The following is a 20401-nucleotide window of genomic DNA, read 5'->3' on the forward strand; positions in this document are numbered from 1 at the left end:
TAACCTCGGACCGAGATCCTAATAGCCACTGGCAGCTCAAAACTTCCCCGGACAAAACACATTTTCTGACTCTTCAAAGATTAGCACAAATCGGCTCATAAAAAGAATAGCAGGAAACTAAAATAATTAGAATGGCTCGTCTGAATATTCTTGTACCTGTGAAACGTGCCATTGATTATGCAATCAAGCCGCGAGTGAACACGACCAAAGCGACCATCGAAACAAATGGAGTCAAATTTAGTTTGAATCCGTTCTGCGAGATTGCGGTATGTAGCAGAAGACAGACGTGTATTGATGCTAGATATTAAATGGAATAGGTAGAGGAAGCTGTTCGTCTACGTGAAGGGAATAAAGGGCTTGTAGAGTCTATTACAGTTATATCGGCGGGCAATGCGAAAACTCCTGATGTGTTACGATCCGCTTTGGCTATGGGCGCCGATAAGGCGGTTCACATCGACACCCCCGAAGTGGAGGATGCAAGCTCGTTATCGCTTGAGCCACTGGCGGTAGCAAAGTTGCTCAAGGCTTATGCGGAGAAGAACAGTAATAATCTAATCATTATGGGCAAGCAGTCGATTGACGACGACAGCAACCAGACCGGCCAGATGCTTGCTGGATTACTGAATTGGCCACAGGCTACGAATGCTAGCGAAGTTGTTGTCGATGATGCTACTGGTATTGTTACTGTAACTCGCGAAGTTGATGGAGGCTCTGAAACCATCTCAGCACCGTTACCCATGATTGTCACGACCGATCTACGACTTAACGTACCCCGATATACTAAACTCCAGGATATCATGAAGGCCAAGAAGAAGAAAACAGAGAAAGTGACTCCTGCAGATCTCGGAGTGGATATCACATCCCGGTTGAAAATTGTATCGCTGGCTGATCCTCCTAAACGTGTAGGCGGCGCAAAGGTCGATAGTGTCGACTCTTTGATCTCAAAGCTCAAAGAAGCTGGTGCTATCTAACTTAATCTCTACGATTAATAAAATAAATATAACAATTATATTAATTTTCCGTAGTTTTTTTACCTAGCTTCGGAAGCTGCTCAGGTTTGGTCGCTCGAGGCGCCTCTTTGAAATACATGTCTGATAGACAATCCACCGTGTCGATTCTATTCGACGGGTCGAGCATGGTTAGCCGAATAAAAAAAGTGAGGGCGCTTTCCGAAGCCGCTGAAAACCTCATGCGCATTTCATCACGACTTGGATAGGGATATACACCTGATTTTTTGCCAGGTTCTGCAGTTGCGATGAGCTTCGGATCGAAAAAGTAATCCGGCAGTTCTGATACACCAGGCCAAGTTTCTTCGCTCGGTGTACCAAATGCGCGGAATGTTAAATCTAACTGCTCGAGATCAGTCTGGCCAGGAAGATACGGAGTTCGCAACATAAGCTCGGCAAAGATGATTCCAACTGCCCATATGTCAATTTTCCGTGTATAAATTTTTGACCCAAGTAGGAGTTCTGGCGCACGATACCAACGTGTGACTACTGTCGGAGTCATAACGTCGTAAGGACCCGGCTGTTGACGAGCAAGACCAAAATCAGCCAGTTTTAAATGGCCCGTCGGTGAAATCAGTAAATTGTTAGGTTTCAAATCACGATGTAGAATGTTGTGTCGATGGCAATGATACAGGCCAGCGAGAGTCATGGCCATCCACGATTTGATATCTGCTGCCGAGAAGACGATCGAGCGATCTTTAATTATCATTTCTAGATCTGCAGACAAATACTCCAGCACTAAATTCAGCGTCCGCGCAGTACCTGCTGAAACAAAGACATCGATTAATTCAATCACATTTGCATGCCGAACTTCAGATAAGAACTTGACTTCTCGAATCGCAGACATGTCCAATCCGTCTTTGAACTGACCGACTTTGATCCGCTTGATTGCAACTACTCGGCCCGTCGATTGCTGTTTTCCTATATATACTACCGCATATGTTCCTTCTCCTACCTTGCGTTCTGTCCTGTTAAACCGGCATTTCACATACAATACGCTTGTCTTCTGTGTATATGTACACCTTGTTCAACTTACTCACCCTTTTTGTACCGTTCGCGCTTCTCAATTCGCCGACGAATGTGATGCTTAGTTATCTGTGCTTCTAGTTGCATAATGATGTGATATATATTTTAATTTTGGTGTTCGCTTTTACTGTGAACTCGAGAAATAAGAAAATGTACACCGTAATAGGATCAATTGAATGGGAATTACATAAGCATTGACTAACTACAACAATAGTATTTTCGACAGAAAAACATACAATTTGTAATTATTCTAGTTTAGTTTCTTGAACTGCTTTAGCTACCTCTGATGCTGCTAAATCAGCTGCAGCGGCCTCTTCCCGCTTCTTCTTCGCAGCCATGGCCTCCAGATATTTTGAACCAAGTACTTTTTCCTTCTTCTTTTCCTTTTTCGCAGCTACTTCCGGCGGATAAGCGTTCTTTGCCAATTCTTCAAAACTAGGATCGGACAGAAGTTCCTTTCGAATTGGTTCTAGTAGACCGTTTATCCCGTCGGTCACGCCTAGCTTTAAATCTTGCGGTGAGAGCTATTCCAGTTAGCGACAATTATCCTCAAAGAAAACATGAAGTTTATATATCTACCATTTCAGAAGCATAATCCGATTTCAATTCATCAATACTATTGTAGACGATTTTGCCACCATACTGTTCTGGCCGGTTGATTTCGAATTTCGCCTCGACATCGACAAACACCTTTTCACCCGTAGATTCGTCGAGCTTGGTTGAGATCTTCGAAATCGGAAGAAGCACATACTCAACAAATGCAATAAGTCCGTTTCCTTCCACTTCTCCCGGAGCCGCGAATGCCGAATTGATTTTCTTTTTCACAGCTTTCGCATCATCGAGCAAGTCAACTTTGGAATTGGGATCTGAAGACGACATTTTCCCTCCCTGAGTCAAGCCAGGCACCATGCGGTTCATCAAATGACCGCGCTTCTTGTATCCCAAACTAGGCAGGTATTCTTCAGCTAAGACAAAAATCTTACGCTGGTCTACACCGCCGAACTGGGCGTCGACATCTAGGAATTGCTCATCAAGACACTGCATCAATGGATAAATCAAGCCTGACAATAGCGGTGACTCAACCTGTTTAACAACGTCTGCACCAGCACGTCGAGCGTCATTCTGTGTAACCAGATTCGACATTCGGAAGATATCCATTGTGTATTTTTCCGACAACTGGTACGACGATCCAACCACAAAATGAAGCTTATCGATTGGAACGCCGATGGAGGACAGCATGCTCTTCACAATTCTCTCGTAATATTTCGCCCGGTATGCGACCAATTCGAGTGGTGCTTTCATGTTGTCCAGAAATGCATGTAGATCTGCCAACAGAATCGTAACATGGCAACCCGCCTGCAGAAAATGGGCCAACTTGGTCATTGGAACCCAGTATCCGCAATGCGGTCGCCCAGTCGGCGCCGTTCCCCAGTAAATCTTTAGAGGTCTTTTTTCTACCTCGATAACATCTCGAATAAGTTTCTCATTAAGAACTTCTTGCAGATTCTGAGTAATAATCGACACGGGATCCATATTGAGCTGTAATTTCAAACAATTCTGTTTATCTAAGCCAAAATGAATATTAAGGAGTCAGTATTACGCAATAATGTCTTCTCAGCAATTGCTATTGTATTACAATTCAACAATCGCTAGAGCAAACTGATTAATACATATTACTATTTTATTGTGGGAAGACAAAGTACGTATTTTTCAGACCGGCTCCGTATCTCACCTCCCAGCTTCTTATCCCAGCTTTCGATTCAATAACACTGAAATATAAGTGATTAGACGTGACACCCTGACAGATCAATGGCAGATACGACGGAAACAGTGGCAAAGGACATTGCTATGGAACCGTACGATGTGTCACTAGCAGATCGAGGTGAACCATTCTATCTACGGTACTATTCTGGTCACGCAGGGAAATTTGGTCATGAGTTTCTCGAGTTTGATTTCCGAGTTCAAGGCGACGGCCGAAGCGCATTAGCGCGCTATGCGAACAACTCAAACTACCGCAATGAGCTGTTGATTCGCAAAGAAATGGCTGTTTCCGCAATCGTGGTCCAGCAGCTCAAGAAAATGATCGTTGACAGCGAAATTCTTAAAGAAGACGATTCAAAATGGCCCGAGAAAAGTAAAGAAGGCAAACAAGAACTCGAAATTAGGTTTGGAAATGAACACATCTCATTTGAGACGTCCAAAATCGGCTCCTTAAGCGATGTTCAGGAAAGCGAGGATCCCGAAGGTCTGAGAGTGTTTTATTATTTAGTCCAGGATATAAAGGCGCTAGTTTTTTCATTGATTGCGCTTCATTTCAAGGTATTTTATAAATCGCACCCTAGTCACAATTCTGGATCATAATAACATGAATAGATCAAGCCTATCCAATGATTAGCTTACAAACCAAAGCTACGTATGTACGATATCTGTAATATTATTGATCTATCTATCTCGTCAAACCTCCTATGCATAAAACATCATGAATTCATAACCCAGCGCCAACAAAAAAGGTTGCAAACTGCAATAAGAAGAATAAAAATTATAAGGCTATCTTCGACTTGATGTCGAAATCAGGTGGCCGACTTGAAAACGTAACTTTACCATGCTGACTTAGCGCAGCACCGTCATCTGAGATTAATACATTTGGATAATCGCGCAGCGTGCATTGTATCTCGTCTTCCGAAACACCTAAATCGTCATGTGGAATCCAGATAGTAGGTCGTTTGGCTCTTAGAGCTTGATGTGTGAAAGCACGATTTACTAGTGATTCGCGCTCGTTTTTGGTCAGATCCTCAAGATCTTCAGCAACGCCTTCCAATAACATTGCGTCAGCTGAATTGCGCATGATTTCAAACTCTAGATCTTCAGAGCCTTGGCCAGTAATAACGAACCGACGAATTGTGCTCAGTCCCGTTGATACTCCGGAAATTCCAGTCGACATACCTGACGCAACCACACTTGGAACAACCCGAGAAACCGCGGTACTTCGGCCAGCTTGACCTGACTCTTCTGCCGTATTTGAATCCCCATGACCAATAGGTGTCGTCGCCCTTACCACAGTTTTAATAGGTTTACTGAATAATGCCAGCAGCTGCATCATTGGCGATTCGACAATCGGGGCACCGGTCTCAGGATCAATCGTTAATTCTGAATCAACAGAACACGAATTCGTGTCAATATCATGCAATAACTCTTCATCAGACGAACTTCCACCAGGGCTTTTCTGTGTCTGAAGTTCTAAATCAGATGTCTCATGATACTTCTTGCTTCCGGCCTCTTCAAACGAATGATATGCTGTTGCAGTACCTTGCTCTGAAGTCAATAACGGAACTTCATTATGATTCAGCCACGTCCGAAACGCAGCCCGAGCACGATTTTCCAACGAAATCGGAAGAAAGGTCAACAAGGGACCCATCGACCGATTCAGCAAGTACTGGTAGACTAACGTTGCAAAAAAAAGAACAATCATGATAATCGCCTGAGGAGTGCAAGTGGCATGCAATTCTGAGTCTCGAACAAGGAAGAATAAACCTATTAAACACAGTTCCATGACATAAATCCCAACAAAGAGCTGATTAATAGCTCTCGGGAAAAATAAACCCGAGGAATCTATCGGATTGTAGTTGCAGAACATGAACTCGTAGCGGTATGCAATATAGAACAAAATAAACGCTATCAAACTCATCGGAATGATCAGTGGAGAAATAATTGCATACACAATACCAATCGCGCCTAAATTTGTGTAAATCGGATAAAATGTTCCCCATTGAACAGCATTAAGACTGGTGATGCGATTGAATTTTTTACGTGCAGTATTATCCAACAAAGGTCCCAGAATCTTCAGTACTATTAATGGACCAACACGGAGCAGCGCGCCGGCAGAAACAGTCAAACCTTGCAGAATCAAATACGAAAAGAAGAAGTTTGAAGATTTGGGCAAATTCTGTGCTAAAAGTGATGGAACCGATGTCGGATCTTGTGTCAAGTCCTGAATGACTGTAGTGATCGAGCTTGAGATCGTGATGACTAGAAACACTTGCACAAAAAGAAATGAAAAGTACGATTGTTGGACCGAAAGTTCAATAAATACACCAGTTGAAGATCCTCGGATATAAGCAAAAACTAAAAATTAGGAAAAATGACTTAAAATCTGCTGGGAATACATACATCGAAGTATAATAGGCAACAGAGCCATGAGAATAGCAAGCGCAGCAGGTGGCAAAATACCAGAAATAATGCCCTTAACTGTACTTCCAAGGTCGTTCAAGAAGTCTAAAAATGGCAATGCAGCTGTCAAATAATCCAACTGCGAAATGATACCTACAAACGCGACTGGAAAAGCCCAGCCGACGACCAAGGCTGTTGTCGCCGAATGCACAAGACCGGACCGAAGCAGTGCTTCTCCCCACTTAATTCTCATATTGTTCCAAATGATATCTCTTGGGTTGATCTCGATTAATCGCGGTGACATATATTGCGCTGATTCGGACGCAAGTGATTGACAGGCCATATGAGCTGCAATCTGGCGATTAAATTGGATAAACACAGAATGCATATGCGGATAGACAGTATCATCACTTTGCATTCGAACTATTTCTGGATTCCAGGTATTTAATTTCTCTCGACACCAATCAATCGTATCAACTTTATCTGAGAGCCCAGGTAGGCCGAAGGGAATCCAAGACACTCTCGAGACCCGATGATGTGGACGATCTTCAGGCTTGATATAGCGCGCCCAAACAGAAGGATTAAGCGAATCTAAACTGTTTTGTTGATTTAAACTATTGCAGCCTGGGTTTGGATCGGAAGAATATCCTTCTGCAGTTGCTCGAGGATGCTTTTTTTGCTCTGCGAGCAATCGTTTCTGATGCACTTTCTGACATTTTCGAATCAACGCAGTCTCAGCCGATTCTAGTTTGTCTGCCGCGGCGTCACGTTTATCTAACAGTTTTTGCAATTCAGACACGTTTCGGCTAATCCAGACGTTCCGAACACCTCCGGGAAAAACACGGAAAACCTGTTTGATTCGATCGACGTCAAGTAAATGTCCTGGAACAGCGCGGATAAGAACTGTAGTGGCGGAGGCGCGGAGACGATGAGTTGGAGAAATCAAGAAATTTTGTCTAATCCGAATATATGATTGCATCTCATGATAAAACACGAAACATAAAAAAAAGATAAACAAAACTGCAAGGATCAAATGCGCCCAATAACGATGCGTATCGTCGGGTCCAATATTAACCCAAGCCAGCTTATCGAGACCTTTGGCAGTGCCCGAAGAAGTTCCCGCACTGTTGATAGGTAGCAAAATCGGAAGAATAAAAAGCCCTCCACAAAAAAAGATGAAAATTAGCATGGCAAGATATCTGATAAAGAAATAAGCGTCCAGACCACATTTGTGCATGAACTCGCTTTCTGAGGTAAACAGCGTTGGAATTAACCAGTCCAGAAGTCCACGGCCCGCCGGTCGAACGCGCTGGCGTCGTGGAACAGCATATGTCTTGGGCTCATAAACCCGACGCAATCGCTTCCGAAGAATAGAAAAAAGTTGCACTTCGATTCCAAAGATAATCAGAGAAGCCGTCAACGAGGAGATGAATGTCGATAGCGACTGACCGTAATTTTCCTGCGCTGATCCCGCATTTGCAAACAAGCTCGTATCCGTGCTCGACGATGAAGCTGAACTCGAAGTAGTCGTGAATGTTGAGGACATCGTCGCCATTGCCGATGTTGGTGAAATAATTTCCGATGTTATTGCCATGGTTGAAGAACTCATGGTAAAAACTGGTACAATGAGGCTATCTCTAGCACCTGTGAGCCGATTTCCTCTGTCCCTTGTTAAAAAATTCGGGATAAAACTCTTAATAATTCGCTTTCTTATTAAGATGCTTCTGGATATCGACTGCTGACTACCAACATAAAACACCAATTCACACAATCCGTTTCAGCACAATTCGGGCTGGCAAGAAAGATAAAAAGATCGAGAAGCCGTCCACGGCTTGACCGGTCAAAGGAGTGCACAGAAACCTTATCTGAACTCTGCTCGCGATAAGGTTTGAGCTAATACTATACAGGAAGTGATCTGTAATTCTATTACGTAACAATTTTGGACCTTCAATTGACATCAGTTAAATCATGATTATGTCATGAGATACATAGACAAATATACATGTATTATAAAATGATTATTAATCTAAACATATTTCGGAAACAAAACTTCGCTCAAGTTCTTGAAAAACCCTCCCTTATCGTAAATATTTACGACATCGTCAAGATGAGGCACTGTGGATGTTCGGATCATGCCTTCTGGCGGAAGTCTATTAAACGTTCCGTCTTCATAGGCATAGATATGCACTTTTCTGCCTTTGTTTTCGTGCTTAGGTTTTGCCTTTTGTAGAGCTAACAAACGAGGATGAATTGATTCACTAGTCTCAGATTCACCTTCGCTTCCACTGCTTTGGGCATCTACCGACACATCAGCCGAATCTATTCGATTCTCGTACACATCAAGCATCTGATGATTAGCTACCCACTGCACTTCACCCCATTTTTCCGACTCATTAGTAGTCATTCCCTGGTGGATATATAGAATGTGTTGGGCCAGAAAGGCAATGACCAAGGGGCAGAGTAAGGTAGAAATCATGAACAGTGAAGTAAGAATTGGTGTCCATTTACGAGAATGGACTAGCAAAATCCAGTTCCGATAGCTAAGGAAATAGAAAGTTGGCTCGTTTGCTGTCCCTTGCGGATAATACTGTGCTTTATACTCTGCGAACAAAACTGAAAACGTAAGATAGGATCCATATGACAGAACAATTAGATTGCTGAGGACAAATCCAAGAAAAAATCGGTAATTGTAATATCCTAAGCAATTGTTGACCCACGCACAATGGTGATCGTTCTTGGCTATACATCCTTTACATACACTGCAATGTTTGGAGCGGGCGGGTTTCGGCAGATGACAGGTCCGGCAAGGTGGCATATCAGAGTAAAAAATGATATCGTCGTAAGGAAAAATTTCCAGATATCTAGCAACGTTGGATTTGGTGACTGTACCTGGGTCAGTGAATGCAGCAAGATATAAGTAGAAGTAAGGCTGAAATGCGAGCATGGGAATGAATAATCGATGTGTAGGGCTCAGAATTCGCGGCCAGGCTTCCCTGAAAAAAAAAATGAGCGAAACCGTCAACACGCTAGAATAAAACACCTATTCAATCAGTACTGATAGGACGACTAGTCGCACAGTCGACTAACCATGACAGCCCAGTTCTTATCGTTCACTAGATGATCTGCCCAACTGGTTGTGGCACTGCATAACCGGCCGCCTGTGATTTTGCGGTCGACATCCAAAATTTTTGCAGGAATTTTATGCCAGATTAAAATATGTGCCCTACCGACCAGAGTGCCTCTGGATCATAATTGTGTCAGCTCCATACAGTCGTCTATCTCGACGAATAACTTACTTAAATGCAGGTAATCGTCCAAATAGAACGATAAAAACGAGGGTCGAAAATACCACGATGAACGCGACTATATAATATAATATCGACATTCTAAACACATGTCATGTAATTAGTTAGTCCAATTGTATTCGCTTGTAGGTCAATTTCATTCGATACAGTAATTTTATATTTGATATTTGGGTGAGACATCAGAAGTCGGATGAATCCCTGAGGGACTTGTGATTCCAGACGATCCGATAGAATCACGAGCTTCTCTTTTAAAATTTACATTTCTGGCACAAATACTGAAGTAAACAATAATGAATACAATTCGAAAATTTGTTCCTCTGCGAGTCAGTCCTTTGAGCAGACTTAAGTCTCCTGCTCCCGTGGTCTGCGCTCGCTCGTATTTTTCATATGACCATCCGACTGAGTCGCCATATTCCACTAGTCAATCATTGATTCTGTCATCTGCATTGAAACATGTTCCGACTGTTGGATTCACAAAGGACGCATTGGTTTTTGGCTCTCGAGATCAGGGAATGCTGGATTCGACGCATGCAGTTTTCCAGAACGGAGTCTTTGACCTCATTATTTATCATTTGTATACGGAAAGAACTAAATTAGCTGCGTTGAAGGAGGCCGTTGACAGTGAGGAGAAAACTGTCGAGGCAAAAGTCAGACGCTATTGTATCGAGAGATTGAAGGGAAACATCTCTTTAAATGATCATTGGACAGAGGTATGCTGTATATAATTCGTCTTCTTGGTGACTCTAACCAGATTCTAGGCTCTTGCCGTTATGGCCGTTCCTACAAATGTTCCCACGGCACTGAAAGAATTAGCGGATTTGGCAGACGAGATCTGGTTCCTTGCTGGTGATTTGTCTACTGATTTTAGTTGGTATAATAGACGTGCTATGCTTGCTGCTGTATATTCAGCTACAGGTACGATTCCCAATATGAACTGTTTTGAAGAAGTATTAACAATTTTCAAGAGCTCTACATGACCCAGGATAACTCGAAAGAATTTGTAAATACATGGGATTTCCTTGATCGTCGTCTAGCAAATGCAGACACACTGGAGAAGACATTGGAAGGATCGTCGACATGGATGTTATTCACTGGCATGGCTAGCATTAATCTTCTCCGATCGCAGCTCGCTCGAGGTTGAAGTAGTTGAATTTATATGTCTATTTAGATATGCACCCGTAGTATACAGTAGAGTATTAATTAACTTTTCTTACGAGATCGACCTTCAAACCCAGGCCGCCTCTTAGTTTTAGCCATCAGTTTTTTTGCTCGACCTTTCTTCTTCACTTCCATTCTTGCCGCAATATTTTCCTCTCTTTTGCGCTGTCTGGCTCTGATTCCTTTCGTCACACTCTCTTCTCTCTCCTTCCACTCCTTGGCGGACTTCTTCTTTTGCTTGTTTTGCTTTTTCAAGCTCCTTTTAAGCATGGTCTCGTCGTCCCGCACTTTCTCACCTTCAGCTTGTTTGATCGCACGTTTCCATTTCTCCTTTTCCTCAACAGATTTCCTCTTCTCGACGTCCATGTTGGCAATTCGTGCCTTTTTAGCTTCGACATGTTTAAGTTGGCCAAGTAAATCTGTCGAGCCTTTCTTACGCTTCTTCAGTTTAATAGATCCATCAGCATCAACTTCGTTTCCTGATGTCAAAACAACCTTGGAAAATACTGAAGAATCGGATTCAGGCTGTGACCGGCTACTTTGGCTTTGATCTTCGCTCTTAAGTGATTTCGCAGTTGTAGCTAGATTCTCGCCTTCTTCAGCGGCCGACGCAGCTGCAATTGCGGCTGCACGCTTCCGTTTTAAATGCTCCTTCCTTTGTTGGTCCTTGATCTGTCGAGATTTTAGAATTTCTTCACGGGAATGTGGAGCACCTGGTGTTCCACTCCCAGGAGCCTTTCGCTGCGCCCTTAGAGTCTTAATTTTCTGCGCAAGTCTGTCACGCAGTTCATTTATATTCGCTGATGGCTGCGGATTGGACGTTGATGGTAACAAATTTCCCAATTTCGACTCTCGAGTCGAAGTTTCTTGCTCCGCTAATGGTAAATCGAGCTTTTCTCTTGCTTTCAACTTGGTAGCAAGTTTTTTTGCGCTCTTCCCACTTTTGGTCGACACTGGCTTTACGATTTTAGCTGCAACCGATTGTTCTGGTCTTGACCTCTGCGTTTTTGCCTTGAGAGCCGGTTCGGCCATCTTACCACCCGCTTCTGGCTCTTACTGCTCTGCCCAATAGACGAGCTTTTGCTAAGATCAAGTCTTGTCGAGGCAGATTTTTTCTCGCAGAGTTGAGCCGCCTTGGGATATTTTGAAGGTTGATTATGTAATACGCTATATGTGATATATATTTCACTACATTGTTGAAAAGTACGGTAGCGCTAGATAGGTATTATTTCTGCGGCTTCTTCATGGTTGTACGTGGATTTTGAAATATGAAGGTTCTATCAATTTTGATTATGGGTCCTATTAGTTCTTGATCCTCCGGTCGACATGTGTTGCTTTCAGTCATTGAGTAGATGCCACTTAATTCTCTGGAAATATGCTGACCAAGCTATATCGATTCCTCCGAGATGAGTTAATCTATTCCAGCATTTCCGCATATGAATTATTCTTACATCAGCTCTTGTGTTCAACAACTGGTCCAATACTCCTGTCTTTCATCCGACGTCTTCTCATCTCCGGAGACTCCAGTATTATTACCAATCCCTAGAATAAAGGTTTTCTATCTGACTAAGTGAGTCATGATAGTTTATTGACTGTCTTTAATTTCTGTATTTGTCGATGGCATTAGTGAGACAGCTGTTTACGCGCGAACAGGTTGCCTAACCCGTCACTTCTTTACGGGCGAAAATCGCTCCTATTTAGGAAATATTCGCACGCGTACAAAGTTACCGCACCTACTTCGTGATTTTCCAGAGAAAGCATCTAAGCCTGGACAAACCAACAATCAGCTTTGTCCAATATTGTATTGATGAACTATATAAATACCCTCCATGATTCCTGGATTCAGATACCAGATACCAGATACCAGATACCAGATACCACGTCTTGCTGTAAACGTCCGTTCTCAACATGGATTCCAAATCTGATTATCCTGCATCTAATAAGCAAGAGTCGAATCAAGTCGGAATCGAATCTGAGCCTTTAGAGCTTGAAAAGCAATCAGAGTGCAAACTTCAACCATTTGAATTATACCATTCTGATGAAGGTTGGAGAGGTATGCTAGCCGCTCACACTACTTGGATTCACTCTGCTAACTATTAAATTCAGCATATCTGTGTCTACTCGGATCTTTTTTTGCACTGTTTTCCTCCTTTGGCTACGTGAATGTTATTGGAATGTTCAACGCTTATCTTAAAGAACATGAACTTGCGAGCTATTCTCAATCGACCATTGGCTGGATCACTTCCATGGAAAGTTTTCTCATGATTTTCCCGGGGATCATTATTGGACCGGTCTACGATATCATCGGTCCAAGACCACTGTTGATTCTTGGAACTGCGTTTTTATTTGTCGGAACTATGACTACATCAGTCTGTACGACTTACTATCAGTTCATGCTTGCGCAAGGTATCTGTACAGCGATTGGGCAGGCGCTACTCTTCAGTCCGGCAGTGGCTGCAGTGTCCGGTTGGTTTATCAAGAAGCGGGCCGTCGCGATAGGCATCACTGCTTCTGGATCTTCCATTGGAGGAGTAGTCATGCCTGTTATGTTTCGCCAGATACAGCCGAGAGCGGGATTTGCCTGGGCAATCCGCTCGCTATCTTTCCTGACTGCTGGATTAGCGCTCATCTCCTGTTTCACTGTTACATCCCGGATTCGTCGAAGGGACAAGTTTGTAATAAACTTTCACGCTACTTATATCACTCCATTCAAATCAGTTCGATTTGACTTAATTATTGTTGGTATTTTTTTAGTCTACTGGGGCATTTTTATTCCTATTGGCTACATTCCATCTCAGGCTACAGCCAATGGTATGTCTATCTCTCTAGCTTTCTACTTGGTCTCTATTCAAAACGCAGCATCTATTTTTGGTAGAATTTTGCCTGGTGTTTTGGCAGACAAGATCGGTGCCATTGTCACATTTTCATCCTGTGTCACAATTGCAGGAATTCTCATTCTGGCTCTCTGGCTACCTGCAAAGGGAAATGTGCCTATCATTATCTTTGCTGGCCTGTTTGGCTTTTTCTCTGGCGTCGCAGTGTCTTTATGGCCGGCTATCATTGTCAAATTGTCCCCGATCAAAGAAATCGGCGCAAGAATCGGCCTGGTTTCTGCAACTAGCTCTTTCGCCGTCTTGACTTCCTCACCCATTGCAGGCGCTCTCATCTCACATAACGGTGGAAGTTATTGGGGTACTTCTGTTTTTGCCGGTATCTCTGCAATCGCTGGCGCAACCATCGTTTTTATGGCTCATTTCATAAAGGAAGACAATCAATAGATTTGTTATTGATTGTATTTGGGATCCTTACGCTGTACACATCATCTTATATTATTATTATTGATGTATTTAGACAGCTCTTTAATATTTTCCAAAATCTTATAAACTCTCCCAACCACCGCTATCCATATTCGCCTCTATCCTTCGTGCTATCTTTGAATACGCTTCGCTTCTTAGCCACACATTTCGAACAGATTCGTTGTAACGCTTGTCAGATAAATATAACGGTCGCCCTCGTCTAAATTAATCGTTAAGAAGCAGTTCGTTCAAATAACATTTCTAAACTTACTTCAAATTCTGATCTACCTCTCCATGAACATCTAAATACGGTGCTGGAAAAAACAGGCCTTGCCCTTGCCTTAAAAATAGTACAGAGCATTTCTTAATTAATAGGAAAAATCCAATCGATCCGGCGCATCTACAATATTTGTTAGTCAATTCTGTAAAGCAAGACTTGTCTTTTCAACTTACTCCTCCATATGTCGATTGCATTCACCAATATTGTCCTTTAAACAGCAGTAATTCTGGCAACACACAAGCGTTCCACAAAACAAGCATATCGCAGGATCTTCTGGGATCTTGTTGCAATTACCACACTTCAACGCTGACAGCTTCTGAAAAAATTGGTATAAACTGCTCGGAAGTCGTAGGAGTCGTTCGATTCCAGGATATTCCAAACCGATCCTCATGTACTGTAAGCTCTGCGGTCGCCGACGCGCCATATCGACATGCGTACACCATCTGTTTATCACTTTCAAAAGATTGGAATCCTCGATACCTTTACGTCCTCGTTCAGTACCAAGCGAATTAAACATGACATCCAAGGTTGGTAATTTTAACAGCGTGAGCAAACGATCGGTTTCGTCTCCGTCTACTTCAAAAAGTGCATCGCCATTGTATTCCATTGGTCCTTCAACATAAAATAAGATCGCTGCTTTCCGCAGGAAGGGCAATGTAAATCGGTTAACAAGAACATAAAGCGTTGCGGGAGAAACAATAGATGTCAAATCAGCTGACGCTTCGTTAATACATCCGCAAGCTCTCAATACGTCGGCCATAAATGACTTGATTGCATATACTGTATCTTCTTCTAACTTGACACTATTACCAAGAGCTTGAATCTCTGGCAGTCCAAGCCAAGCATCTTTCTTGTAAATCCTCTCACCTAAATGATAGAGAACCTTGACAATTTGCGCAGTATAACATAAGGCGACTATATGATGCAAGTCGAATCCCGTACAAGGCACCATGCACAGTGAACATTGGGCCAAAAACACAAATACATCTTCTAACAACAGCGGATACACGATATGAGGTGACGTCACGCTATTCTTATCATACATGCATTCTTGTCCAAAAAATAATTTCCCAACTTGTTGGTGAAGAGAATTTGCGTATTGCCGTCTAGTTTGAGTTTGTCGTATATCTTGTGTAATCCCCCTACAGCTGATTGCAAACTGGCAAATTGCAGAAGCTCTCAAAATTCGCAACAGTGTCATTGTTCGAGAATGAACTTGATCTAAGATGCAAGCACTCAAATCCAAAGAATTGCCGTCAGCTCCATTTGCACCTCGCGATGCAATCTCAGCAGCAGAGATAGTATAACCATATGCTATCAGTAGTCTTTGAAATGGGCCAATTGGATACCTGTTTCCGGACAAGGTGTTGTCTGCTAGTTCACCTTCAAGTCTCCCTAATACCGTACAAATCTGCTCATATGCATTAAGTACAGCGTCCATCTCAATTTGGGCATCAACTTCGTAAGGTACAATGTCAGAACAATCGTTTGTGATATCTGTGTTGATAAAGAATCCACGATTAAATTGTCCCTTTAACGTATCTTCGGCCACCTTCCGGACATTTTGAAACGCAAATTTACTTATCGGGATATCTTCTCCATCGATGGGAGAAAATACACCTCTTAGCTGAGAAATTCCCTTCCAGGCTTCATCTACCATCCACTCAAGAAATGGATTCTCTGGACTAAGAACGGAATCAAATGTTGTCGCAGTTGGCTTAAATAATAAGGGAATGAAAACATTGTTTAATGATTTGCACAATGGACATAAAAACTCATCTCGTTCAATAATTTCAGGGAGATTTCTCGTGATATATTGACGATGTCTTGTCTTGATTGCATCCCTAAACCACTCAAAGCAAGAGAAATGAAGAATATGACCACAGCTAGACATTATAACTTCCTTCTTCACATGTGATCTTGGAAATCCGTGACCAACGAATGTAGTATCTGATAAAGCATGCTTGACTTGCCCCATACTTGGTCTGTCAAGCTCTGCTTCATTTGCGTTCAACGCGTCCAGCATATATTCATTTGATTCATATGGAGCTTGCCGAATAATATTTGTATCAGTGTAATATCCGACAGTGCCCGCAATATCAACTCCTACAGAAGGTTTGCGACATAAAATGCAAAGTCCGGAAGGATATTTCCAGTTGTCACCTTCATCTTCTGACAGTTCTGACATTACATCCTGTTCACTATCGTCCAAATCCATATTTTGATCGGCAAAAGACTGTTGTTGAAGTTTAAAGTCTGACAAAATCTTCTCTTGTCGTTCTTTCGCTAATCGTTTCTTCCGTTCAGTCTCAGACTCTGCTTCGCCTTTGCTTGTCGTATTCTCAGTCTCAGACTTTTCATTATCCTCATAAACCAAAGTTCCCGAAATTTGCGACACCGTGTCCTGATTCGATTTGATGATCTTGATAATGTTTGCAGCAACATGACAGTTTGATTCAAACTGATTTGAATTTTTGATATACAGCAGAATATCGAAAATGGTCTGATATTGGCCATCTGTCGGCGCAACCTTCGTAGCCATCAATGTAACAGCATTTGTGCTAAATGTAGGCAATGTGCGCTCTGGATCTTTGACACAAATCTGATCCTCGATAACAGCCAAGTGGCACAGATATAAAGTTAAATTCAGAAGTGATTCTAGAGAATTAGAAGAAGGAGACACTCGCTGGAAGACAACATTTATGAGCGTAACATATATCATTTGAGCAAATTCTGGTGTTCCAACTATCCATCCAAGTCTTGTAAATGGACCTTTGGTAATAGGCTGGAGATGGGGAACAATAACTATCTCTTTAATAGGCTGCTTCGTCTTCATATGGATCGCATTCTTGATGAAACTTTCAGCTGCATCCCACTGCGTAGCCGTATACTGAAAACAGTATGGGTCTATCTCTTCGTGCAGTTCTGGCTTTAGTTCATATACACCATGATCGCTTAATCCTTCCGGCGCCTTATAATTAGTGAGTTCAAACAAAATCTGTTCAAATTTATCATCGGCGGAAACAGAGCCGAGTAAACGTTTCGAAAGCTCCGAGAAAGCCATGGATTCGCAGCAAAGATCTTGAATTATTTCACGACGTATAAGGAAATTGTTTAGTTCGTCTTCCGAAAAGCCTTGTAGATGAACTCTTTCACTAAGAAGTACAATCATACCATGTAAAAACTCTTCGACTATAGTGAGCAATTTTGACTCATCAAAAGTGCCATGAACAACTGAACCACCAAGCCATCCGATCAAGCTCCAACGATCTATAATCGTCAACATAGCCCGCGAAGGATTGCAGAGTGAAATCATCATCTGGACTCCAAAAATGTCACGACTATAGCAAGTCTCCCTTAAAGTCCAATCTCGATAATGCATCTCAAATGATCTGAGGCTGTACCCATTTCGTACCCAAAGATTAGCTCGAATTTGAGCAACCACAACTAGACTTCGCAGTGGATAGTCAAGCATGAAAATAAGCCTGTCAGAAGCATTCCCAATTTCAGGACGACCCCCCCGAGTGAGAGAAGGAAAAGATATAGTATTACACAATTGTTCTGGACTCTCGAAGCCACCAAATTCAGCCATCCATGTCAGCAATGCAAGCAAAGGATTATACAAACTATGCACGTAAAACTCAACAGGAAATCTAACGATAGGAAAAACTTCAGTGCTGAAATCTCCACAAGATAGACACTGAACTGTGACGTTTTCCAAGAACTGATTGTTTGGAAACCTGTCTCGCATATGACCTAATGTCCAAGCAGTGAGACTTTCTGCCACAAATCGTACTGGAGTGAAATCATGAAGTTGAGTGATATCCAGTGCAATCATTCGTGACAGTTTAGCCATTGGTGAAATTGCATGTAAATATAACAACCATTCGGTCGATTCATACTCAACATGCTCATTAATTTGCCGCACAAAAGGTGCACATCCTTGCATTAAAAGCAGAATATCAGCAAACTGTCGGATCGAATTTCCGCTGCAGGGAATTTGCTTCCGCGACAGTAGGTGTTCAATATCTATGTACAAATGACCGATCCTTCTGTTATCAAGTACAGATTTATCTGTTGTAATAGAAGCCGTCAGGTCGACAGATTTCGGTGAATTGATATGTCCAGTCGTTAGGAAAGTATATGTTGCTGCAAAAAATGAAGATAGCTGACTTTGAACAATTTCATTAGCAATGGCAGGACAAGTAAAAAGCTGAGTAGCAAGAGCCAATATGCTATATTCAGGCTCCCGATCTGAAAGAGCATAATACTCGATGAGCTCAGGATATATACCTGCAAAATGTATCCCCATGGTCATCTTGTACTGTAAGTTTGAAATGACGGTGGCCATAAACAAGTCTTTCAATCTGAGTCTAGCTGTTTTCCAAAATCGACTTTCAAGATGGATAAGCCAATCAAGCCGAATTTTCTTAGTTGCATTGAATGAAACAAATTCGGTAGGTATGAGAGCATTTTCACGAGCACGTTGAAGACTAGCAGATTCTTCCGCTGTTAACAAATTGACATTCCAGTAATCAAGTCCTTCAGATTGTTCCACAACAGTCAATGAAGCACAAGACTTGTCTGGCTCGGTCATGTCAAAACATGGTCTTGTAATCATACTCAAACTTGCATCTACTTCTTGAGAATTTCCGAAGGCCTTTTCGACTTTTGTAGCTGCCGAACCAACTCGCCAAGGTTGACAGAGAACTTCACAAATAATATCTCTGAGAATGAAAGGATGCCCATCCAAACTTGATCCGGCCAGGTCATTAAGAAACTTTAACATGGTTCCGCACATGTCCTCCCTAAAAGTGTCTCGCATCGACCGAATGCTAACAGTTACCTGAGCATGGTCAATAATCGACCAAGCATTGATCAAACTGGGAAGATCATCTGAACGGCTGACAATTTTTCTTCCGACTTCATCAACAGCCATACTAATAGAATTCCCGTACGACTCCCTTCGGTGTGTGGCTCTACATACTAGGGCTGTAATCTCATTAAAAGAATGCTTCTCATCATTCCATAACAGCAGTGCAAAGTTGTCGTCGCATTTGTCATCCCCTTCACCGCCATATAGTGAAGGGTCGAGTTTGAAACTATCTCGATCTTGAATCACAAGATTTGGATCTTTAGAGTACTGGTAATCTTGAGGAGTGCAAGAGATCACATCAATAATATAATCGACGACCCGAGTAATTGTGCCTCGAATACAGTCGACCAGGTCATCCGGAAGCGGTTTAGAACTATTTTCATCTGTTTCCGTAAAATATTTACAAGTTGTTGGCTTTGTCCAAGCTTCAGGATCTCCGCAATCGCAAACACCACCGTCATTTTTTTGAGCGATGGAAACGGATACCGAATGACCAGTGTGATCTGAGGCATCAAAGCACCGCCAGCATAAGACACAGGTATCATCAAGACCACAGTCACTGAAATGAATTAGAACGAAAAATCAACGACACCCAAAGGAGAAAATGAACGTACTTGCAACGATATATAGGCTCGCCTTTTTCGAACTGATGCATACACGGTCTCTTCGGATGATAAGCAGTTGTGGAATCTGAGGCGCGCATCCTCAGGGTATCAGAAGGTCCGGGAGGACCATGCGGAAAGAAAAAAGAGAGATATTTCCCATTTGAAGACATGGAATTAAAAAGAGCACGAAGAACAGCGCGCTCAGTTTCATCCACATAATAAAAATTATGTCGGGCAGGCATTTCACGGAGTATCCGTGCCAGCGCTTTGTCTTCATACATCATGGACAAGCGGCTAGAGTAGTCAATATTAAGATGTTGCCAATTACTAGAGTGCATACCAGACAGAGAAGCACAAAAGTAAAGAAGACTGAGAAGTAAAATAAGAACGAAGAAATAGCGTGAGTCAGGACAGGAGTTGACAAATCCTCAATGTCGGACGGAGTTTGTCAGCCAGAATTGACGAACTGTTGATCCGTTATTAATGGCCACCTCAGACACCGCCCCAACACCAAACTCAGTCGATCTCACTGGAATGTAACTCCACGGAGAGTATTCCACTCAGTTAATTATATGCTTAATATCTCTCGAAAATATAGTGATTCTCAAACACTGTTCAATATGTCCAATGATGTAAAAGTACGCCGTTCGTTCAGATAATCTCATTGCTTGGGAGGCGAAT

General features: G+C 42.4%; 10 protein-coding genes across 10 annotated transcripts; 4 read left to right on the forward strand and 6 right to left on the reverse strand.

Annotated features, from left to right (window-relative positions):
* The first annotated feature begins 37 nt into the window (after positions 1–37).
* V1516DRAFT_671704 (uncharacterized protein) lies at positions 38–1015 on the forward strand. Its single transcript, XM_066921605.1, has 2 exons — positions 38–266; positions 318–1015. Exons 1-2 carry the CDS (start codon positions 132–134, stop codon positions 969–971), a joined length of 789 nt encoding a protein of 262 aa, XP_066779231.1. The 5' UTR covers positions 38–131; the 3' UTR covers positions 972–1015.
* On the reverse strand, positions 1012–2120 carry V1516DRAFT_663028 (kinase-like domain-containing protein; the record flags this gene model as incomplete). The annotated part of the gene is made up of 2 exons (XM_066920480.1): positions 1012–1970; positions 2048–2120. The coding sequence occupies 2 exons, from the start codon at positions 2118–2120 to the stop codon at positions 1012–1014; spliced, it is 1032 nt and encodes a 343-aa protein (XP_066779232.1).
* A 52-nt stretch (positions 2121–2172) lies between these two features.
* On the reverse strand, positions 2173–3704 carry V1516DRAFT_213836 (tRNA synthetases class I-domain-containing protein). The gene is made up of 2 exons (XM_066918749.1): positions 2613–3704; positions 2173–2557 (listed from the first exon to the last, which is right to left on the reverse strand). The coding sequence occupies exons 1-2, from the start codon at positions 3564–3566 to the stop codon at positions 2279–2281; spliced, it is 1233 nt and encodes a 410-aa protein (XP_066779233.1). The 5' UTR covers positions 3567–3704; the 3' UTR covers positions 2173–2278.
* An 88-nt stretch (positions 3705–3792) lies between these two features.
* V1516DRAFT_671709 (Mago nashi domain protein) lies at positions 3793–4488 on the forward strand. The gene is made up of 2 exons (XM_066921606.1): positions 3793–4352; positions 4407–4488. Exons 1-2 carry the CDS (start codon positions 3843–3845, stop codon positions 4422–4424), a joined length of 528 nt encoding a protein of 175 aa, XP_066779234.1. The 5' UTR covers positions 3793–3842; the 3' UTR covers positions 4425–4488.
* Positions 4452–7987, reverse strand: V1516DRAFT_689876 (uncharacterized protein). Its single transcript, XM_066923826.1, has 2 exons — positions 6201–7987; positions 4452–6155 (listed from the first exon to the last, which is right to left on the reverse strand). The coding sequence occupies exons 1-2, from the start codon at positions 7807–7809 to the stop codon at positions 4573–4575; spliced, it is 3192 nt and encodes a 1063-aa protein (XP_066779235.1). The 5' UTR covers positions 7810–7987; the 3' UTR covers positions 4452–4572.
* A 144-nt stretch (positions 7988–8131) lies between these two features.
* Positions 8132–9711, reverse strand: V1516DRAFT_671712 (DHHC palmitoyltransferase-domain-containing protein). Its single transcript, XM_066921607.1, has 3 exons — positions 9497–9711; positions 9288–9441; positions 8132–9240 (listed from the first exon to the last, which is right to left on the reverse strand). Exons 1-3 carry the CDS (start codon positions 9583–9585, stop codon positions 8227–8229), a joined length of 1257 nt encoding a protein of 418 aa, XP_066779236.1. The 5' UTR covers positions 9586–9711; the 3' UTR covers positions 8132–8226.
* A 53-nt stretch (positions 9712–9764) lies between these two features.
* V1516DRAFT_671714 (ubiquinone biosynthesis protein COQ9) lies at positions 9765–10699 on the forward strand. The gene is made up of 3 exons (XM_066921608.1): positions 9765–10215; positions 10264–10420; positions 10471–10699. Exons 1-3 carry the CDS (start codon positions 9796–9798, stop codon positions 10644–10646), a joined length of 753 nt encoding a protein of 250 aa, XP_066779237.1. The 5' UTR covers positions 9765–9795; the 3' UTR covers positions 10647–10699.
* V1516DRAFT_671716 (surfeit locus protein 6-domain-containing protein) lies at positions 10641–11751 on the reverse strand. The gene has a single exon (XM_066921609.1). The coding sequence runs from the start codon at positions 11693–11695 to the stop codon at positions 10706–10708; it is 990 nt and encodes a 329-aa protein (XP_066779238.1). The 5' UTR covers positions 11696–11751; the 3' UTR covers positions 10641–10705.
* Positions 11752–12571: 820 nt separating this feature from the next.
* On the forward strand, positions 12572–13941 carry V1516DRAFT_663035 (major facilitator superfamily domain-containing protein; the record flags this gene model as incomplete). The annotated part of the gene is made up of 2 exons (XM_066920481.1): positions 12572–12716; positions 12770–13941. The coding sequence occupies 2 exons, from the start codon at positions 12572–12574 to the stop codon at positions 13939–13941; spliced, it is 1317 nt and encodes a 438-aa protein (XP_066779239.1).
* Positions 13942–14040: 99 nt separating this feature from the next.
* V1516DRAFT_620803 (uncharacterized protein) lies at positions 14041–20001 on the reverse strand (the record flags this gene model as incomplete). Its single annotated transcript, XM_066919503.1, has 4 exons — positions 14041–14179; positions 14231–14359; positions 14413–19674; positions 19730–20001. 4 exons carry the CDS (start codon positions 19999–20001, stop codon positions 14041–14043), a joined length of 5802 nt encoding a protein of 1933 aa, XP_066779240.1.
* Positions 20002–20401: the final 400 nt, after the last annotated feature.

Source organism: Lipomyces oligophaga (genome assembly GCF_038497815.1).
Source record: "Lipomyces oligophaga strain CBS 7107 unplaced genomic scaffold V1516scaffold_2, whole genome shotgun sequence".
NCBI classification, from domain to species: Eukaryota; Fungi; Ascomycota; class Lipomycetes; order Lipomycetales; family Lipomycetaceae; genus Lipomyces; species [Lipomyces] oligophaga.

Bases quoted from the DNA above. Each gene is read 5' to 3' on its own strand.
- V1516DRAFT_671712 (XM_066921607.1), bottom strand. From the start codon at position 9,585: ATGTCGATATTATATTATATAGTCGCGTTCATCGTGGTATTTTCGACC. The intron at 9,442-9,496 runs GTAAGTTATTCG...ATTATGATCCAG, and splicing joins GGACGATTACCTGCATTTAA to AGGCACTCTGGTCGGTAGGG. The intron at 9,241-9,287 runs GTTAGTCGACTG...CTGATTGAATAG, and splicing joins ATAAGAACTGGGCTGTCATG to GTGTTTTATTCTAGCGTGTT.
- V1516DRAFT_671716 (XM_066921609.1), bottom strand. From the start codon at position 11,695: ATGGCCGAACCGGCTCTCAAGGCAAAAACGCAGAGGTCAAGACCAGAA.
- V1516DRAFT_213836 (XM_066918749.1), bottom strand. From the start codon at position 3,566: ATGGATCCCGTGTCGATTATTACTCAGAATCTGCAAGAAGTTCTTAAT. The intron at 2,558-2,612 runs GTAGATATATAA...TAACTGGAATAG, and splicing joins CGGATTATGCTTCTGAAATG to CTCTCACCGCAAGATTTAAA.
- V1516DRAFT_671709 (XM_066921606.1), top strand. From the start codon at position 3,843: ATGGCAGATACGACGGAAACAGTGGCAAAGGACATTGCTATGGAACCG.
- V1516DRAFT_671704 (XM_066921605.1), top strand. From the start codon at position 132: ATGGCTCGTCTGAATATTCTTGTACCTGTGAAACGTGCCATTGATTAT. The intron at 267-317 runs GTATGTAGCAGA...TAAATGGAATAG, and splicing joins ATCCGTTCTGCGAGATTGCG to GTAGAGGAAGCTGTTCGTCT.
- V1516DRAFT_689876 (XM_066923826.1), bottom strand. From the start codon at position 7,809: ATGAGTTCTTCAACCATGGCAATAACATCGGAAATTATTTCACCAACA. The intron at 6,156-6,200 runs GTATGTATTCCC...CCTAATTTTTAG, and splicing joins GTTGCCTATTATACTTCGAT to TTTTTGCTTATATCCGAGGA.
- V1516DRAFT_671714 (XM_066921608.1), top strand. From the start codon at position 9,796: ATGAATACAATTCGAAAATTTGTTCCTCTGCGAGTCAGTCCTTTGAGC. The intron at 10,216-10,263 runs GTATGCTGTATA...ACCAGATTCTAG, and splicing joins TAAATGATCATTGGACAGAG to GCTCTTGCCGTTATGGCCGT. The intron at 10,421-10,470 runs GTACGATTCCCA...ACAATTTTCAAG, and splicing joins TGCTGTATATTCAGCTACAG to AGCTCTACATGACCCAGGAT.